This window comes from Schistocerca piceifrons, chromosome 8 (assembly GCF_021461385.2).
Source record: "Schistocerca piceifrons isolate TAMUIC-IGC-003096 chromosome 8, iqSchPice1.1, whole genome shotgun sequence".
Lineage (NCBI taxonomy): Eukaryota > Metazoa > Arthropoda > Insecta > Orthoptera > Acrididae > Schistocerca > Schistocerca piceifrons.
The window spans coordinates 491,597,464-491,617,242 of NC_060145.1; the positions used below are offsets into that span (position 1 = coordinate 491,597,464).

A 19,779-nucleotide genomic window follows, 5' to 3' on the forward strand; every position below is an offset into this window, starting at 1 on the left:
GCAGCTGTGACTTATTAAACTGATTGTTCGGTAATTTTCACATCTGTCAACACCTGCTTTCTTTGGGATTGGAATTATTATATTCTTCTTGAAGTCTGAAGGTATTTCGCCTGTGTCATACATCTTGCTCACCAGACGGTAGAGTTTCGTCAGGACTGGCTCTCCCAAGGCCGTCAGTAGTTCTAATGGAATGTTGTCTACTCCTGGGGCCTTGTTTCGACTCAGATCTTTCAGTGTTCTGTCAAACTCTTCACGCAGTATCATATCTCCCATTTCATCTTCATCTACATCCTCTTCCAATTCCATAATATTGTCCTCAAGTACATCGCCCTTGTATAGACCCTCTATATACTCCTTCCACCTTTCTGCTTTCCCTTCTTTGCTTAAAACTGGGTTTCCATCTGAGCTCTTAATACTCATACAAGTGGTTCTCTTTTCTCCAAAGGTCTCTTTAATTTTCCTGTAGGCAGTATCTATCTTACCCCTAGTGAGATAAGCCTCTACATCCTTACATTTGTCCTCTAGCCATCCCTGCTTAGCCATTTTGCACTTCCTGTCAATCTCATTTTTGAGACGTTTGTATTCCTTTTTGCCTGCTTCATTTACTGCATTTTTATATTTCCTCCTTTCATCAATTAAATTCAATATTTCTTCTGTTACCCAAGGATTTCTACTAGCCCTTGTCTTTTTACCTACTTGATCCTCTGCTGCCTTCACTACTTCATCCCTCAAAGCTACCCATTCTTCTTCTACTGTATTTCTTTTCCCCATTCCTGTCAATTGTTCCCTTATGCTCTCCCTGAAACTCTGTACAACCTCTGGTTCTTTCAGTTTATCCAGGTCCCACCTCCTTAAATTCCCACCTTTTTGTAGTTTCTTCAGTTTTAATCTACAGTTCGTAACCAATAGATTGTGGTCAGAGTCCACATCTGCCCCTGGAAATGTCTTACAATTTAAAACCTGGTTCCTAAATATCTGTCTTACCATTATATAATCTATCTGAAACCTGTCAGTATCTCCAGGGATCTTCCATGTATACAACCTTCTTTCATGATTCTTGAACCAAGTGTTAGCTATGATTAAGTTGTGCTCTGTGCAAAATTCTACCAAGCGGCTTCCTCTTTCATTTCATAGCCCCAATCCATATTCACCTACTACGTTTCCTTCTCTCCCTTTTCCTACTACCGAATTCCAGTCACCCATCACTATTAAATTTTCGTCTCCCTTCACTATCTGAATAATTTCTTTGATTTCATCATACATTTCTTCAATTTCTTCGTCATCTGCAGAGCTAGTTGGCATATAAACTTGTACTACTGTAGTAGGCATGGGCTTTGTGTCTATCTTGGCCACAATAATGCGTTCACTATGCTGTTTGTAGTAGCTTACCCGCACTCCTATTTTCCTATTCATTATTAAAGCTACTCCTGCATTACCCCTATTTGATTTTGTATTTATGATCCTGTATTCGCCTGACCAAAAGTCTTGTTCCTCCTGTCACCGAACTTCACTAATTCCCACTATTTCTAACTTTAACCTATCCATTTCCCTTTTTAAATTTTCTAACCTACCTGCCCGATTAAGGGATCTGACATTCCACGCTCCGATCCGTAGAACGCCAGTTTTCTTTCTCCCGATAACGACGTCTTCTTGAGTAGTCCCCGCCCGGAGATCTGAATGAGGGACTATTTTACCTCCGGAATATTTTACCCAAAAGGACGCCATCATCATTTAACCATACAGTAAAGTTGCATGCCCTTGGGAAAAATTACGGCTGTAGTTTCCCCTTGCTTTCAGCCGTTCGCAGTACCAGCACAGCATGGCCGTTTTGGTTAGTGTTACAATGCCAGATCAGTCAATCATCCAGACTGTTGCCCATGCAACTACTGAAAAGGCTGCTTGCCCCTCTTCTGGAACCACGAGTTTGGCTGGCCTCTCAACAGATACCCCTCCGTTGTGGTTGTACCTACAGTACGGCTATCTGTATCGCTGAGGCACTCAAGTCTCCCCACCAACGGCAAGTTCCATGGTTCACGGGGGGAGGACAGTGCTACAGAATTCTCCACAACTGTCATTTCGATGGTTCAGTGTCTTTGTAAGTTAAAGAACATGTTTTAGAACGTCTTTTATTTCGGATTTTTGTCTTACGAAATAGCAATACTGAAAATTCAAGTAGCTATCCTTGAAATTAGTCATATATTTCTTCTATTGAAAAAGTCGTTAAGAGCCCACAGACTACTGCTGACATCAGTTCACCTGACTTGCTTATCTTTTTGAAACATCTAGATTAGTGAAAAACAAAAAGCAGAAATTGAAACACCATTCGTTATAAGAGTCAAACTACACAAAAAATGAATACAACCAAACAAAATAGCTATCCCTCCTACTGTCTCCAAAACATCCGCTCCTAGATATAAACCATAACAAACAGAAAAATGTTTAAGAATGTAATACTTCTTACCCTCTCTCTCCCAATCAGTCACTAACAGAACAGTCACTGACACCCGTTTCCGGGGCACTAATCAACACAGGTGAACGATAACAAAAATAAGAGGTGAAATGAATGATATCAGAAATCGCCTGCTGAGATTTATTGGACCAGATTCCCTGTCGAATCAGTTGTCATAACCTGTCATCTCAACAAAATTGGATGAAATTATCACTGCTATGCTGCAGCCATTTTCATAGGGCTTTCCACTTTCTTCAGTTTTAGCACATTCCACCAACACATACTTCTGAAGAAAAGTGGTGACTGTAAAAACTTCACTATTGGATCCATTGCACAACCAATACAAGCAGTGACCTTTTATAAATAACAGACTCCTCTGTTATCGATATTTAGCACAACAGGGTGGATCTCAAGCAAAATGCTTACTCCAAAATCCTCAAAATAGTACACCAAAACTCAAATACACTGTCCATATATGGTGTCACGTTCCATGAAATCTTTTCATCATGAGTCTAAGCTGATGACCAGTAGCACACACTTCATTAATGCAGTTAAACATAAATAGTATTAGATATGTTAATTCCAACAAACTGTAGCCGGCCGTTGTGTGCGTGCGGTTCTAGGCGCTCCAGTCTGGAACCGCGTGACCGCAACGGTCGCAGGTTCGAATCCTGCCTCAGGCATGGATGTGTGTGATGTCCTTAGGTTAGTTAGGTTTAAGTAGTTCTAAGTCCTAGGAAACTGATGACCAAAGAAGTTAAGTCCCATAGTGCTCAGAGCCATTTGAACCAACAAACTGTACTGCAACAACCTGATCTCATTCTGGGTCTGAATACATCCCATTTCTGTCAAACTTCAGTGTGGAAAATTCTTAAGATAAATGTGTACCGTATACCAACTCTGGTCACTATTTTAGACAACAGTCATAGTACAGGAAAATAGCATTGCAAACCCACAATGATATTGTATTTAAAAACAAAATGTTAATAATTGTGTGTGGCTGGTCTCTTCAATTTCATCCTTTTAAATGGTTTGTGTAACTCCTGTCACTACAGTAAGAAACCATGATTGAATTTCAACAGTGCATATTTCCACACTTCACCACATTGTCATCATTTAAGTGATACATTATTCATTGTATGAGTCTAAAAATTTTGTTCTCTCTCTCTGACTTACTTTGGAGAAATATGAATGTATGTGGGAGCAATTCATTTACCTACTGTAGCAGCGAGCTTAAATTATTCATAAACATCTAAATCTACTGTTGAAGTATAAGATATGGTTCATTGTCCAACTAATTGCATTTACTAGTAACACTTTTTTCTACCCCATTCACCAAATGAACATCACAATGCAATATTCATGTTCCTCTTTCCTTTATAGTTCAAAGGAATATTCTTGGGCCAGATTGCACCTCCTTGCTTAAGGGCAGCTAATAGTCAAAAGTGTATACGTGTTGGTGGAAAACACAATGATTTGCATGCAGTTGGTGCTGATGGACATCATCATACTTTTTTTGAAATGCTTGGAAACTGGTCATTTGGTGATTATTTCAAGGTACCTCTTACGTGTAAAATATTGTAATTATAACATTATTTGTATGCTGCAGTTTAATTAATTGTAACTCCTTCTGTATCCCAGGAAACAGCATGCGAACTAGCGTGGAAGCTTCTGACTGGACCTTATGGCGTAAGTCGTGACCAGTTGTATGTTACTTACTTCGGTGGAAGTGAGGAATTGGGGCTGAGTGCTGATACAGAAACTTATGAAATATGGAGGAAATTGGGGTATGGCTCAATATGTAGAATACATAGTTTTTAAGTTAGCTGTGTGTAATATATCTGGGCAAACATTTTTTGGACCATGTTTGCTTCTGAGCAACAAAACAACCTTGCTGCTTAAGGCAGATTTTCTTTTCTAAAAATTTCATCTTATATTCATGAAAATAAGCCCAGTATTAAATGTTTTGTGAACGACTGTACTCAGTACGATTTTGTACACAGGTCCAAACATCTAGCACATTACGTAAAGTTAAACTTTTGATTCATCCTGATGTTCGTAGGAGTGTATACTTTCAGATAATCTGCAATACCGGTATACTACAAAAAATCAGCATTCCAATGGACTGGATCCATTGATGATATGGATAAGTTGTGGACAATGTGCGATTCAATAAGAGTAGCACTCTTCGTTCTTAGAACAATCACAGAAGGAACCACACGAAACATGTTATGCCTTTTAAGTCATATGTGCAATAGTATTCAGCCATAGTGCACTTACTAGTCCCAGAGTTTTAATTGCATCGTCACCTTGTAACATGTCACCGGCAGTGTGGTGTGAGGTATATGGAAGCAGGTGTTGTCATCAGTGGAAAAAAAAGAAAAGAAAAAAACATAATAATAGTGCAGAAGGTTGAGGAACTGAATGTCGTGCCTTTTGAGCCATTGAAGAATGATTTTGTGCCTGCCTGTCCTGATTTTTGCCCACACCTTCTGTCCACCGCTGTAATATAATATTTCATGCACAAATATGGAGTTAACTACATCTCTCCATATGCCAGTTTTTCAATTGTTGGAAGTGACTCTAAATCTCAACTTGTTGGAGTGCAAACACTATTTCATTAGGAATACCTGCAGTGTTGTTCTATCTTTTATACTTGGGGCCTACGGTATTGTTAATGGGGCACACTTGTGTGACTGTGGGTGTGGTGACTATGATTGCAGATACTGTGAGTTGATATCCTAATCCAGACCCCCTTAGCAGTTCTTGCTGAAACAGAGTTGTATACCATGTGTTATAACAGTTTGCTATAAGTAAAAAATAAATTTGGTTGTTTTGCAGCTATCTTACTCAGATCATCTCTGAGTACTCATCACTTGGAAATGAATCCACATTATTTATTTATTTGTGTTCCATTGATCTAGTATTAGAGAGAATTGCGGGAGTATGGGAAGAGTCATAATTACACAAGAGGACAGTACTTATAGATGCTAATAGATACAAATTGTAATATGTGTGTAGGTACAAAATATGCTAATAATTATGAGCTTAGCCATTTCCTACAGTGAAAAGAGGTGTAAAACAATTAAACTACAATTCCACATCACAAGATATAAATTTGCTTGAGTTGAAGTACAACTTTAGCCTGAACAAAAGTTTCCATGCTGACAGGTTATTGTATTCTGTGACAGTCGCAGTAGCAAATATTACAAGTACAATGTTCATATCTAAGTTACAGTGTAGAAATGTTTACATTAAAGACTTCATCAACAGAATAAAAAGAGTTTTGCAGAAGATAATCCTCGAGTTTATTCTTAAAATACGGCATTACATTGGTAAGATTTCTTAAATCCAATTGCAGTGCATTAAACACCTTTGTGCTCGAGTAGTGTACCCCATTTTGTACTATACTAAAATTGGCACGTCATTATTAAAAACATGATACAAAATTTACTTTGATTCTGTTGTACTTACACACTACTTGGAGTAGTATAAGTTACCCACTTGCTGGAGTTTATTTATTTACTTATTCATTCATTGGCAGCTGTAAACATTTTTTCATGAAGGCACTGACCATCTTATTTCGTAGTGGAATAAATGTATTAACAGCTATGGCAATTGCTTTTGAAATACTAAACAGCTTACTTACCAATATCAGGAAAAGGATAGATTGCTACTCACTGTAAAGGTGATATGTTGAGTTGCAGACGGGCACAACAAAAAGACTGTTACACATTTGGCTTTGTATGCTATTTCTTTCAAAATATGAAATGAATGGAATGTGTGTTATTTTTTTGAAAACTTTTTTGGAGGTTTGGAGTAGGCTAACTGGTCTGTAGTTGGCAGAGCACATTGGATCTCCAGTTTTTGTACACATGTAAAACTCTCGGTATGTTTGTGCTAGCTAGAAAACTACCTTCTGTCAGACATGAATTAACTAAATGGCAGAGTGGTTTGGCCATTTCATTTGTTGTTAACTTTAAAATTTTATTTGAACACCCATTTATGCCAGTGGAGTTTTTATTATTATATTTCTTTTATTACTTTTACTGTCTCTTGTGTTGTAGGCTACAAATAACACAAGTTAATGGTGGAGTCTTGCTTACTTTTAAGCAGCTGCTGAGCTTGCAGAAGGTCACGTTATTTCGTGTAAACCTCTGGCATACGCCAGTCAAATATTTGTTGAAAGTACTGTTAACAGGACCTCATATTACTCTACTATTTACTTTAAACTTATTATTTGATGATTTTCGTGCTTCTTCATTTATTATCTTCTCCTGATTTCATTTGATAACTGAGCAATAGTGTTTTCACGGGGGGGAGGGGGGACCAATCTTACCGTAAGTCTTTTTGTAAGCTTATAGTATTCATCAAAATGGTCATGTCTGTGGGTCTTTGCTAATACTACATAGATATTTCAACTTTTTACAAGTCAAGTCAACACAAGCAAAATATACATTAGTCATTCAGTCAAGGGTCTTCAGTTGAAGATTTATGCGTACAGTGTTCACCAACAAAGACAAGGTGGAACTGTTATACATCTATGGAGAATATACGTCAGCAGAACAATAATTGCTCTAATGTTTTCTTATTTAGAATAAATACATGTAGTACTGTACCAAACGACTTTTAAACAATGTATAATGATTTCTATCTTCTTCTTGTTGATGTACATTATTCTCACACAAACCATCAGCTGAAGACAGTTGGCTGAATGACCCATGTGCATTTTGCTTGCGTTTTCATTTGTTTACTCGTTTACAGCTCCAGCAAGTGGGCGAGTTAATTGCCAGGGCTACCAGTACTGTGCGCAAGTTCAGGAGAGTCGAAGTTAGTTTTGTGTTACTTTTGTAATAGCATCATGTTTACATTCTTGAGCAGGTCTTGAGGAGAAGAGGAAGTAGATCACCAATTAAAAAATACAGGGTGCTACTTAAATGACATATGCCTGATATGTTTTTTGCTTTGCTTCTGGATAAGTTTTGTGGTGGTCAAGATAAATGGGACACAGTGTATATAGTAGAGGAGAACAATTCTTTTGCTTCTTGTGGTAGTACTGCATATTGGTACTACAAGTTTTACCAACAATCCCTCTACAGTGCATATATTGATTGATGTACTAACTGATTCAGTTTATGTAATTATGAGAACATTGCAATACCTGGTGAAGTTATTGTCACACTTCCACGAATAGGGGAGTCCACTGGTTAACTTGAGATTTTTTTATCCTTATACTCCTAAGTAAGGTAACATGCTACTCTACATTCTTTTTGTATTGTTTTTAATAATTTCCCTCCCCTCTTTTTGCAGTGTTTCAATGCACTGCAGTGTGGCCTCAGTTGCCTGAGACAGCAGTCGTGTGTGTGTGTGTGTGTGTGTGTGTGTGTGTGTGTGTGTGTGTGTGTGTGTGTGTGTGTTGTCTAATTTTGACAAAGGCCCCACTGGGCTAAAGCTATATTTGTGACAGTCCTTTTGTTGTGCCTATCTGCAACTCAGCATTTTTGCTGTATTGGTAGTAGCAACTTTCCTTTTCACAATATTGGTACATTTCAGCCTGGATTTTCCATTGTTTAATTATTTCATTAATCTTTTCATTGGTACAAGCATTAAATTGGGGCAGTTCTCCTGGATTTCCTTTGTAAAGGAAACTTTGAAAATGGAGTTAAGCCTTTCAAATTGAAATTTGTTACACTCATTTTCAGTTCCTGTCCCACTCGCTAGGGGCTGGATCCTAACTTTGGTGCCACTAACAGCCTTTACATATGGTCAGAATTTCATTGCTTCTGTTCAAGATCGTTTGACAATATTCTGCTGCAGTGGTCATTGAAGGCATCGTCTATTGCTCTCTTGACATCCAAACACGTTTCACTCAGCATCTTTCTATCTATCCCCTACGCTTTGTTTTACACCTATTATGCAGTAATTTCTGTTTCTTTAGAAGGTTCTTTACAATGCTGTATACCATGGTACATATCTATCCAGTGCATGGTTAACTGTTCTTTTAAACTTGAGCCCAAGTTCCTCTACATGCTCCTGCCCTATGGTGAAAGTTTCAAGTTCCTCACTGAGATGACGCTACTCACTTTTTATCTAGTTTAATCAACATACATATCTTCTGCTTAGTTTAGTTGTCTTTTGTACTTTGGTAATCATTGTTGCCACAGCCATGTCATGGCCACAGATACCAATTTTGATGTGGACATCCTCAAATAGATAAGGTCTGCATCTTGCCATTAGATCCAATGTGTTTCCATCATGAGTGAAGTACCTAACCTTCTATTCTAGCTAATTTTTAGAGAAGGCATTTACTGTTTCGAAGAATGTCTTATCACAACCACCACTAACAAAATTGTAATTTTCCCAATTAATTTTTGGATGATTAAAAACTCCACCAGTGTTACATTATGATTGAGGAACTTACAAGTGAACTTAAGTTTTCTCTACAGTTTTTGGTTACATCAGGAGGCGAGTCTTGTGGGCGATAGAAGGATCCAATCATGGGTGGGGTTCTGAACTATCTGTTCTATTAGTCTTCAGAGAAGGCGTTTAATCATGTTTCACAGGTCGTCTTATCATGCCTGTCAGAAACAAAACTATGATTATGCCAGTTGGTTGTTGGATGATTGAAGTGTCCTCCAATGTCAACGTATCATTAGGGAACTAATGTACAAGCAAACTACGATTTTCTCTAAAGTTTTCAGTTACATCAGGAGGAGAATCTGGCGGTCAGTGAAAGAGCCCTATTATAATTTTTTGCTTGCCCTTGATACTGAGTCTTGCCCAGTCAGTCTCACATGTGGCATCAGTTTCTATATCTCGGTGGATTTGAGTTTTTTGTCTACTGCGACAAATCTACCACCTCCATTTCCCCTTTGCCTATCCCTTCTATACTTACTTAGATTTTCTCCGAAAATCTCACTGCTATCAATTTCAGGTTTCAACCAGCTTTCTGTATCTAGTATTATGTGAACTTCATTGCTTTTCATGAGTACTTCAAACTCTGGCACTTTGTTGCGAATGTGTCAGCAGTTGACCATTAGGATTTTAATGCTTTCACCTGTGGTAGGCATTTCTTTTGATCTTACACTGATACTTCTGGGTTTCCTACAGCTGTCATTACCTGGCTTGGATTGTGTGCAGTCCACACACACCCATCTACCTGAGTAACAGCCTATTGAGCCTATGTGATTGTTCCATTTCATATCCATAAAAATTGTTTCATCCTTTGTATTTGTTTGAGTTGGTTGATTCCAATTTTGGCTCATCGATGTTTTGTCATAAGGTATTACTACCCTGTGGTTTGTGAGGTGCATAGTTTTGCATTCCACCAAATTGCCAATCTTTGTATGGCTTTGAAATCGTATCAAATTCTGATGGGATGTTTTGTAGCTTTTTTCAGGTAGTATCCCATCTGCAGAAAGTCTGAGATTACTGTTAATGTTGTCTGCCATGTGCAAGGGTGCCAACAAACTTCTTTCTAGGAGACGCCTGAAGCTATATGTACATCTATCAGTGACTCTCCATCTGAAATAACATGCTACATCCTCTTTATGAAGAAATGCCCAGTTTAGTCATAAATTTACATTATACCATATGTAAGATCACTGTCATGATAATGTATTCATTAACATACCACACGAACAAAAAGGGTTCCAACAAACTTCTCTGGGTCACATGTGAAGTTACATCTAGTTTTATCAATGAATCTCCAACATTTTGCATCCTGCTTTCAAGAAATTTAGTTTAGTTACAAGTTCATTTTAAACCCTACATAGCTTTACTGTTATAGTAATATGTAGATCAGATGGTAATAATTTTGAAACTTAATTGTCAGTTTTTTTGATGAGTGACATTTATGTTAAGGCCATATGCTCTTGATAGTATATGTTTATATGTAATGCAAATGTCCTTTATTGTTTCAGAATACCTGCAAATCGAATTTTACCATTTGGGACAACAGATAATTTTTGGGAGATGGGCTCAGTTGGACCATGTGGTCCATGCACTGAGATTCATATTGATCATGTAAATGGCAGAAAAGACGTGCAAAACCGTGTTAATAAAGGCTTTTCTGATGTGACAGAGTTATGGAATTTGGTGTTCATACAATACAATAGGTGAGATGAGCTTTATCACTGTCTTCTGCAAGGTAATTATAAGGAAACTCAGTTTTGTTCCTGACAGAATACAAAAGTGGCATTAAAAATTGATCCTAAGTAGACCTTTTTCTATTTATTTTGCTATGTTTAATGCAGATATTGAGATACTCTCATTTATGTGAAATGGGGTGTTTGGCTGTTTTCTGGAAATCTTCTTAAACCATTAATTATCTCATTTTATGCTCATAACACACGTTTTTCCCCTCTTGAATTTCAATATTCTTTTATAAAAATGGAAGTGAAATTCAAATAATTTGAAAGCCCACTAGAACACTCCGTACGAGTCTTGTGATGCCTGAGACGTCACTGGCAAGCTTGCTACTACTAGTATCATAAAGCTAATGCACAGTGATGTCTTGTTTCGGAGTTTACATTTTGGAAAATGGATTGCAAATGATGTGTAGTACCACATTGTACAAATACACCCATAAAAACTATTAAAAATTGTTTTTGAATGTTTAAGAGAATGAGGAGGTGTGTAAGAATTGGTTGCACTGTGCCGGCAAATTGCCACCACTTCGATGCCAAAGTTCACTTAATTAAAAATGTATTAAACTTTGGAATTAACATTAATTTACCCCCGAGATATGCTTTCCCACTGTTACAAAGAAGGATAGTGTTAGTCGACGAAATTATCATTATAGCTGCTTCCTTACACACCATTGGTAGCTCAGTTGGTAAAGTGGTGGATTGTTGAATCTAAAAAGATGATATCCATAGGTTGCTGGTTCAAATCTAGCCTACAACAGTATTCTCACTTATTTACAGAACAGATCAACAGGCCTTTCACACGAAAACCAAATCGCAGTCACAAAACTTCACCACACCGATTACAAACAGACTATTATTGTGTTTTTCTTGGTGTTTACATGTTCTTACATTTGCAATAGCTGTTCACACGTCATGTTCAAAAAGATATTTTCTAGTTGATGTGACCACACACTTTTTACTTTATCAGAAACAATGCTGCTGCTTTCCCCCCCCCCCCCCCCCCCCCCCCCCAACTAAGATCCATCTTACATAAAATGAAGTTAAAGTCTGCTTCAGACATGATGTTAGTTTACACACACAACAGCACAGTCCTCACATTTGTGTTGCCTGCATGTTGTACATGCTTTGTATCTGTCCTCATTGTTCTATACTTCGTTGTACTGTGGGAATATGGTGATATCTTCACTATTGGCAGTGCTTTCCAGAAAAGGTAATTGTTTGTAAGCAGAGTAGATGCATTTATCCTCAGTTGTCCATTTATCGACTAAGAATAATGTGAAGTTATGTCCATCGAAAGAACTGCTACAATGAGTTTTCACTAATGCTATTTTCATATTTTGTGTAAAATTTACGATCCCTCCAAGATTCGTGTCTGTTTTCTTCTCATCCGTAGTCATGTATGCTATCCATTGCACCACCAGTTCTGGAAATCAGGGATTTTCAAAAGTGTCAGGGAAATCAGAGGGACAAAAAAAAGTCTCAGTAGATGAAATGGTTTGTTATTGAGATGTCATGCATTGTCACTGGCTGGGCACAGCTGATTATGTGCACCACTTCCCTACTCCCTCATTCCTACTGCTTCTCCCCTTCCTACCACTCCCCTCAGCTTGTAGTCAGTGCTGCCACTGCTTGCCGCTAGCCTAGCAGCTGCTGACGAGAGGCAGGTAGGCGTGAGGAGTGATTTGCTTGGATCTGATTTTCAGAGGTTGAAGAAACAGGTATAGGGATGTGTATTGAAATACAGAGTTATGTAAACTGGCAGAATCAGTGCTGCAGTCAGCAATGCCTATGTAAGACAATAAATGTCTGGCACAGTTGTTAGATCGGTTACTGCTGCTACTGTGGCAGGTTATCAAGATGTAAGTGAATTTGAATGTGGTGTTATCGTCTGTGCATGAGCGATGGGACACAGCATCTCCGAGTTTGCGATGAAGTGGGGATTTTCCCGTACAAACATTTCATGGGTGTACCGTGAATAGCAGGAATCTGGTAAAACATCAAATCTCCGACTTCACTGAGGATGGAAAAAGATCCTGCAAGAATGGGACCAATGACGACTGAAGAGAATCGTTCAATGTGGAAGAAGTGCAACCCTTCTGCAGGTTGCTGCAGATTTCATTGCTGGGCCATCAACAAGTGTCGGCGTGCGAACAATTCAACAAACCATCATCGATATGGGCTTTCGGAACCGAAGGCCCACTCATGTACAACACAAAGAAGCTTTATGCCTTGCCTAGGCCCGTCAACACCGACATTGGACTGTTAATGACTGGAAACTTGTTGCCTGGTTAGACAAGTCTCATGTGAAATTATATCGAGCAGATGGACATGTACGGGTATGGAGACAACCTCATGAGTTCGTGGATCCTGCATGTATGCAGAACACTGTTCGAGCTGATGGAGGCTCTGCAATAGTGTGGGGAGTGTGCAGTTGGAGTGATATGGGATCCCTAATACGCCTAGATACGACTCTGACAATGACAATCTCATGAATCCATGGACTCTGCATGTCAGCAGGGGACTGCTGTTCAAGATGGTGGAGGCTCTGTAATGGTGTGAGGTGTGTGCTGTTGGAGTGATATTGGACCCTCAAAGTCTAGATACGACTCTGATAGATGACATGTATGTAAGCATCCTGTCTGATCATCTGCATCCATTTGGGTCCATTGTGCATTACGATGGACTTGGGCAATTCTAGCAGGACAATGCAATACCCCACACGTCCAGAATTGCTACAGAGTTGCTCCAGGAACACTCTTCTGAGTTTCGACACTTCCACTGGCCACCAAACTCCCGAGACGTGAACAGTATTGAGCATATCTGGGATGCTTTGCAACGTGCTGGTCAGAAATCTCCAGCCCCTCATGCTCGTATGGATTTCTGGACAGCTCTGCAGGATTCATGGTGTCAGTTCCCTCCAGCACTACTTCAGACATTAGTTGAGTCATGTTGCACTGTGACACTTCTGCGTGCTTGTGGTGGCCCTACATGATATTTGGCAGATTTACCAGTTTCTGTGCCTCTTCATTGTAGTTTATATGAGTTTTAGAAAGTATGGACGACAAGAAGAAGAAAATTTTGGCAGTTGCTGATAGTTTGTACGCTATGTACTCGTATACTTCTCGGAAGAAAAATCACACAATATCTGTAAATAAGAGACATAACACAGTGGGTAATAATCGACAATAATGAACTTGGTAGAACCAATATTTTAATGGCATTCATCTGTGGTGTTGATTTCTTCAGCTCTTCCCTGCCTTATACACTTCTTTCAAGAGACCTACTTTTTTCTGAGGTTATTTCTGAAAACGGTGAAGGTATTTTAAACCTGTATTGTGACTCCAGGGAAAGGTTTGTTTTTGTCACCAAATGTGTTTCATTTGATTGAAATAAAACAACAGTGGTCTTAATGATACACACATACCATTTGGTATGTTTTCTCCATCGAAAAAGAGTTCATTACAAAAGATGCTGATATTAGTACTTAAAATTCTTGCTCACATGGGGGAAAAAATACAGAAGACCTTGCATATTTTTTAGATCTCAGAATTTGTCAGGGAAAAATACTAAAACTTGTCTGGAAATCAGGGAAACTTGTGGCAACTTTGGCCACAGAGTGCTTACTGCTTGGGGGTATCTCTGCTGTATACCTTGTATACTGGAGGTCAGCCCTAAGCTTTGCTACAAGAACAACTGTATTGTGCCCTGTGTCATATTTCATGACTGATAATTGACGATCTAGGTATAAGATACAGACCCACTTGCAAAAGTTCCACAATTCCTGGAAAACAATGTCTGTTGTTGCACATATTGCCACTCTAAATGAGTGGAGCATAAATGCATCAATTTTTGTAAGCTTTCCATTGTCAGCATTCACAAAATTCCTTTCTATTGTTACTTAAAAGTTGTAAATGTGTTTTCCATCACTAAATAGCTAAACTATTTGCAGAAGAAGTATGTAAAATCCTAGTAACTTAGGCTAACACTCCTTAACACACGTACAGCTTAGTCTTACTCCTAATCTGTGACATCACCAAAGCTTCAGCCAATAACAGAGCATTTTTGATCATGTGACCGTATCTTGAAATTTAATGATTTTTAATCTGTAATTACATAAAAATAAGGTATATTTTATGAGAATATTGGCTGTTAATGCAATTTGAACGTTATAAACACCCAGATAACAACAATATGAACCATATTTTTTTTAACAGAGGAAAATAGCCTATTAAGAGGTACTTCTGTCTGGTCCCTATCAATTAACAACTTTACTCTTTCTCATAAAAAATAGAGAATTTGTTTCTAGAAAATTTTGTACCATTATAGGTTTTTTGCTCTCACAGTACTATATAATAATGGCCCTATATGACATGCTTTGAAAACTAAAGTTGCTGCAGTCAGTATTCTTTGAGATGATTATGATTTCTTTAATTTGGATGACACAAGGTGAGAGTTTTTGCACAGTATAACAAATGACAAAAGAAATATTTTTCCATTTAATATAATTACAGATTAACAATTTTTTGATTTTTCCCTCCACTTATACTGCGAAACCTTCTTGCCAGATTTCATGATTCTTACACCAATGGTAAGTATCCTTTAGGTTTTGATGAACGTATTTGAGAATATCGAAATGTGTGGAATAAATTGCCACATCTTTTGATTGCATTGACTAAGAAGCTTAAGTTTTTTACATCATCAGGGGATTGTAGATCTTAATATGTGACATACATTTGAATTTGATATGTCTCTATGTTCCTGAGAAAGATGATTTTGAACAGTCGGATGGATAGACAGACAGATATGAACAGGCAATAAAGTGATCCTGTGAGGCAGGGCTTCCCAACTTGTGGTCCACGGACCCCTTAGGGGTCCGCCGGCTCTTTCTAGGGGGTCCGTGGCCACCTTTCAAAAATCGTGTAAAATAATGAGTAAAATTATTGAATAAAGATGTGAAAATCAAATTCACCACTTTTTTTTCGTGTGAAAAATGTGTACTTTTACTTCAGGTCGTATTCCCCAGCAGCTTTTGCGGTTCCTAAGTGAGAACGCTTACACAGTTTAGTGCCAGAGAATGCGGCTTCTCTGATAGCCTGTTTCGCAACAATATGGGGGTCGTTTGTGCCCCGGCTCACGACGCTAGATGCGCTGAAACCTTTTACGCATGCGCGGAGCGAGCTTTGTCGACCAATCATAGCGCTCGCTGGCACGTATGCGGCCCCAGGCATCGTTAAATGTTAAACTTGCTTTGTCAGTGCACTACCTATTTCATAAGTCGATTTTTGACCAGTTTATTACTTCTAACATGGATCCGTGGCTGAAGTCGGGATCATTGAAGAAGGGTGCGGTTTCTCCATCGTCTTCACAACAATGGAAGTTTCCAGTTGAAATGAATGAGGAGGGAGGATGACCAAAGGAAGAACAATCACAAGAAGCTCCAAAGACTATTGATACTTTGGGGGGGGGGGGGGGGTCATTGGAAATGTGGCACTTGCATTAAAAAGCTTTCAGTTCAGTTCCCATGGGTTTCGCTCTGAAATTTAAAGTTACTATGCTCCTGACTGACTAGGGGTCCGCCATGTATTTTCGACTGTAGAAGGGGTCCGCCAGCTGAAAAGGTTGGGAAGCGCTGCTGTAAGGGTACCAGTTTTACCTGTGTTGAGATATGAAACCCTAAAAAAAATTGCACATTTACAACCTCAGATAATAATTTGATTATGATGTGACAGAAAATTTTACATTGAAATTATTTCAGTAACCTTTCTTCTGCAGGAAATCAGATGGTACATTAGAAAAGTTACCTACACACCATGTGGACACTGGTATGGGTTTTGAACGGCTTGTTGCAGTACTTCAGAATAAAAGTTCAAACTATGATACTGATATATTTCTGCCTCTATTTTCTGCTATCCAGAAGGTAAAAAAAGTCTGAAACCATAGTTTTATGTAAATAAATTATATTTTCCTAGACACCAAATGACTGTAATCTGAGACAGACTCTATTGGTTTTCAAGACAGTGTGTCTTTGCAGATAACTGGAGCACCCGCATACCGTGGTTTGTTCGGTGTAGATGACATTTCTGGTATTGATACTGCATATCGTATCATCGCTGATCACTGTCGTATGGCGACAGTTGCCATTGCAGATGGTGTGTTTCCTCATCACAAGTAAGGCATAATGTAGATAATACTTGATTTGATGTATTCCACATTTATTATTGAATAACAAAAGTAAGGATTTTTCATGTTGTCATTCAGGTAAAGTAATTCTTTCTATAAATGTCATTGATGTTATTGTTGCTGTTGCTCCTGCTGCCGCTGTTTGTTTATTGTTGTTGTTGTTGGTGGTGGTGGTGGCGGTGGTGGTGGTGGTCAGTCCAGTGGCTGGTTTGATGCATCTCTCCATGCTAGCCTGTCCTGAGCAAGCTTCTTCATCTCAGAATATCTACTACAGCCTACATCAGTTTGAAACTGTTTATGGTATTCATCTGTTGGTCCCTCTCTACAATTTTTATGCCTCACACTTTATCTTTTTTATCGGCATGATGATTCCATGCTGTCTCAGTTTGTGCCCTATTAACCAATCATTTCTTTTAATCACATTGTACCATAAATTTCTTTTTTCCCTAATTCAGCTCAGTACCTTTTTATTAATTACTTGATCTACTCATCAGGTCTTCAGCATTCTTGATGCATCTTCTGTAACACTACATTTCAAAAACTTCTACTTTATTCCTGTGTGAACTGCTGTATGTCCACATTTCACTTCCATGCAGATGAATACTGTCAAAAAAGACTTGTTAACAATTAAATATTAGATGTTAACAATTTTCTCTTTTTCAGTCGTGATTTTCTTGCCGTTTCCAGTCTGAATTTTATATACTTTTCTACTTTGACCATCGTAAGTTGTTGTACTGTTCAAATAGGAAAACTGGCTTGCTACTGTTAGTGTCTGCTTTACTAATTTAATTCCTCAAAATTGTCTGATTTAATTCAGCTACATTCTACCATCATAGTTTTACTTTTGTTGATGTTCATCTCATAAGTTCTTTTCAAGATACTACACATTCATTTTAACTGCTCTTCCTAGTATTTTGCTGTCTCTGACAGAATTACAGTTATTGTTAAACATGAAAGTTTTTACTTATTGTCCCTGAACTTTTATTCTCTTCTCATATATTTCTCAGACTTCTTTTGATGCTTGCTCAGTGGAGAGATGGATGTAAGAAAGTCACTTTCACTTCTGTGAGGCATCTTCTGGTTTCTTCAGTTATCATTATATAGTCTGTTATCGATTTCTGTTTCAAATTCCAACTATATTTGTTAAACGTGTGACTATCTTTTTTCTTCTTGTATCCTATACCAATTGTGCACTTATTTCTCAGAAATGTTCGTTGTAATGCGTTCCCTTCCTCATTTCTGTGGTATTCTGTGGCTTTCTATGGCTGTTTAATATCCTCTTCTATTATCCCCAGCTGTAGCATTAAGGGCTTTTATAATCACAGTCTTTATATATGTTACAGTACCCTACAGTTTAGTGACAAACTCATCCTGTTCATCTGTTTTGCATCCAGTTTGAGGAGCATAATCCTGAGTCATAGAAAGAATACAGTGTGATTCAAAATGAATGGGACAAAAGGAAAGTATTTCTGTGGCTACAGTACCTACCTCGTTTCAGAAATACACATGTAGATTGAAAGGTTAACTCTCACAGTTTAGGTTGGCAACAATGAAACAATGGAAAGTCACCATTGTCATTCAATGCTGTGCGGTCCCTGATAGAAAAGGTGTATTGTGTTGCAGAAAACGCAAAAAAATCAATAACAATTGTTAAAAGATAGTTTTTAACGCAGTTTGCTAAAGCGACACCACATAGTCACCCTATTTCTGCGGGACTCACAGCAGTAAGGTACCAAGCAGTTAGCACTATTAACTCCATTCTTCGGGCTACGTCAGAAAAGCAGTACTGGATAGACGTCTGCTGTGTCACTAATGGAGCCCACATTGAATGTGTGAATGTCCATAGCAACAGTGGGAGTTAACCTTTCAGTCTATATTTGTATTTCTGAACTGAGGTCATTACTGTAATCAGAGGAATATTTTCATTTTGTCCCATTCATTGTGAATCATCCTATTATTCCTTCCATTATCATCTTGAGTTTAATTATTCTGTTACATACGTTTTCCACCTTAAGTGCTTTGTTCATCAATTCAAACAATGGAAAATCCAGGATGTGTCTGTGAGTTGCGTTTGCGTAAGTGTGTATGTGCGCGCTTATGTGTGTCCATTGTTGGTGTTAGTGTGAAAATCTTTTTGTTGTGCCTATCTGCGACTCAGCATCTCCGCTATATGGTGAGTAGCAACTTTCCTTCTCATAATATTGTCCATCAGTTCTTTAGCTACTGTTATTGCGACACCATTTCTTATTTCGTATGTGCCATATCTTATATCCTTTCCTTCGTATCTCGCTTAGTCCCATCATTGGTATGTTCCTCTCTTATTATTTAATGGATTCTTGACTCCTTTTCTAAGGATATAACATTAATAGTCTCAATTCTTAGATATTTCTTTGGACAAATCCATCTTTCATCAGGACCATGTGGCCATCATACCTGACATTTGTTTTCAGTCATTTTCGTAGTCACAATGTTTTCACTGAACTATATTTTGGGAAAAACAACCTGTGACATACAACCTGTTGCAGTACTATGTCTACACAGTTTCATAGTACCTTATGTGAGCAACTGTATAAATCAAATATATAAGGTGATTTAAAAAATAGTTAACAGTAGATGAGTAATTTGTACTTATGCAAACAGAACTGATTATGTAGGTTTTTATGGATGTCTTGGAATAAATGTCTCTCTCTTTATAAAAAGACTGTAATGTAGCAGATTTAAGCAAATGGTTTACTATTAAAATGTTCAGTGACTTTTAGGTATTGTTGTTGCATACATTTTTCGCAGTGAATGGTATTATTGAATAATTAATGTTGTTGTTCACAGCCTGAAGTTAAGGCGTGTCATCAGGAAAGCTATACATGTGGGTGAAAGATACTTTCATGCAAGAAAATCCTTATTGAGTGAACTGAGTAATTATGTTGCAGAGACACTTGCTGATGCTTATCCAGAAATCCCAAGTAATCTGAAACAGGTATTGCTAATATAAATGAATGTAAT

General features: G+C 38.1%; 1 protein-coding gene across 1 annotated transcript in view; it reads left to right on the forward strand.

The window, feature by feature from the left end:
• The window catches only part of LOC124711736 (alanine--tRNA ligase, mitochondrial), an 89,355-nt gene that overhangs the window by 3,521 nt on the left and 66,055 nt on the right, over window positions 1–19,779 (forward strand). Inside the window, exons 2-7 of the mRNA XM_047241948.1 lie at window positions 3,833–4,006; window positions 4,091–4,236; window positions 10,372–10,566; window positions 16,372–16,516; window positions 16,631–16,767; window positions 19,606–19,753. Of these exons, the coding sequence (XP_047097904.1) occupies window positions 3,833–4,006; window positions 4,091–4,236; window positions 10,372–10,566; window positions 16,372–16,516; window positions 16,631–16,767; window positions 19,606–19,753 (945 nt within the window). The remainder of the gene's footprint in view (window positions 1–3,832; window positions 4,007–4,090; window positions 4,237–10,371; window positions 10,567–16,371; window positions 16,517–16,630; window positions 16,768–19,605; window positions 19,754–19,779) is intronic.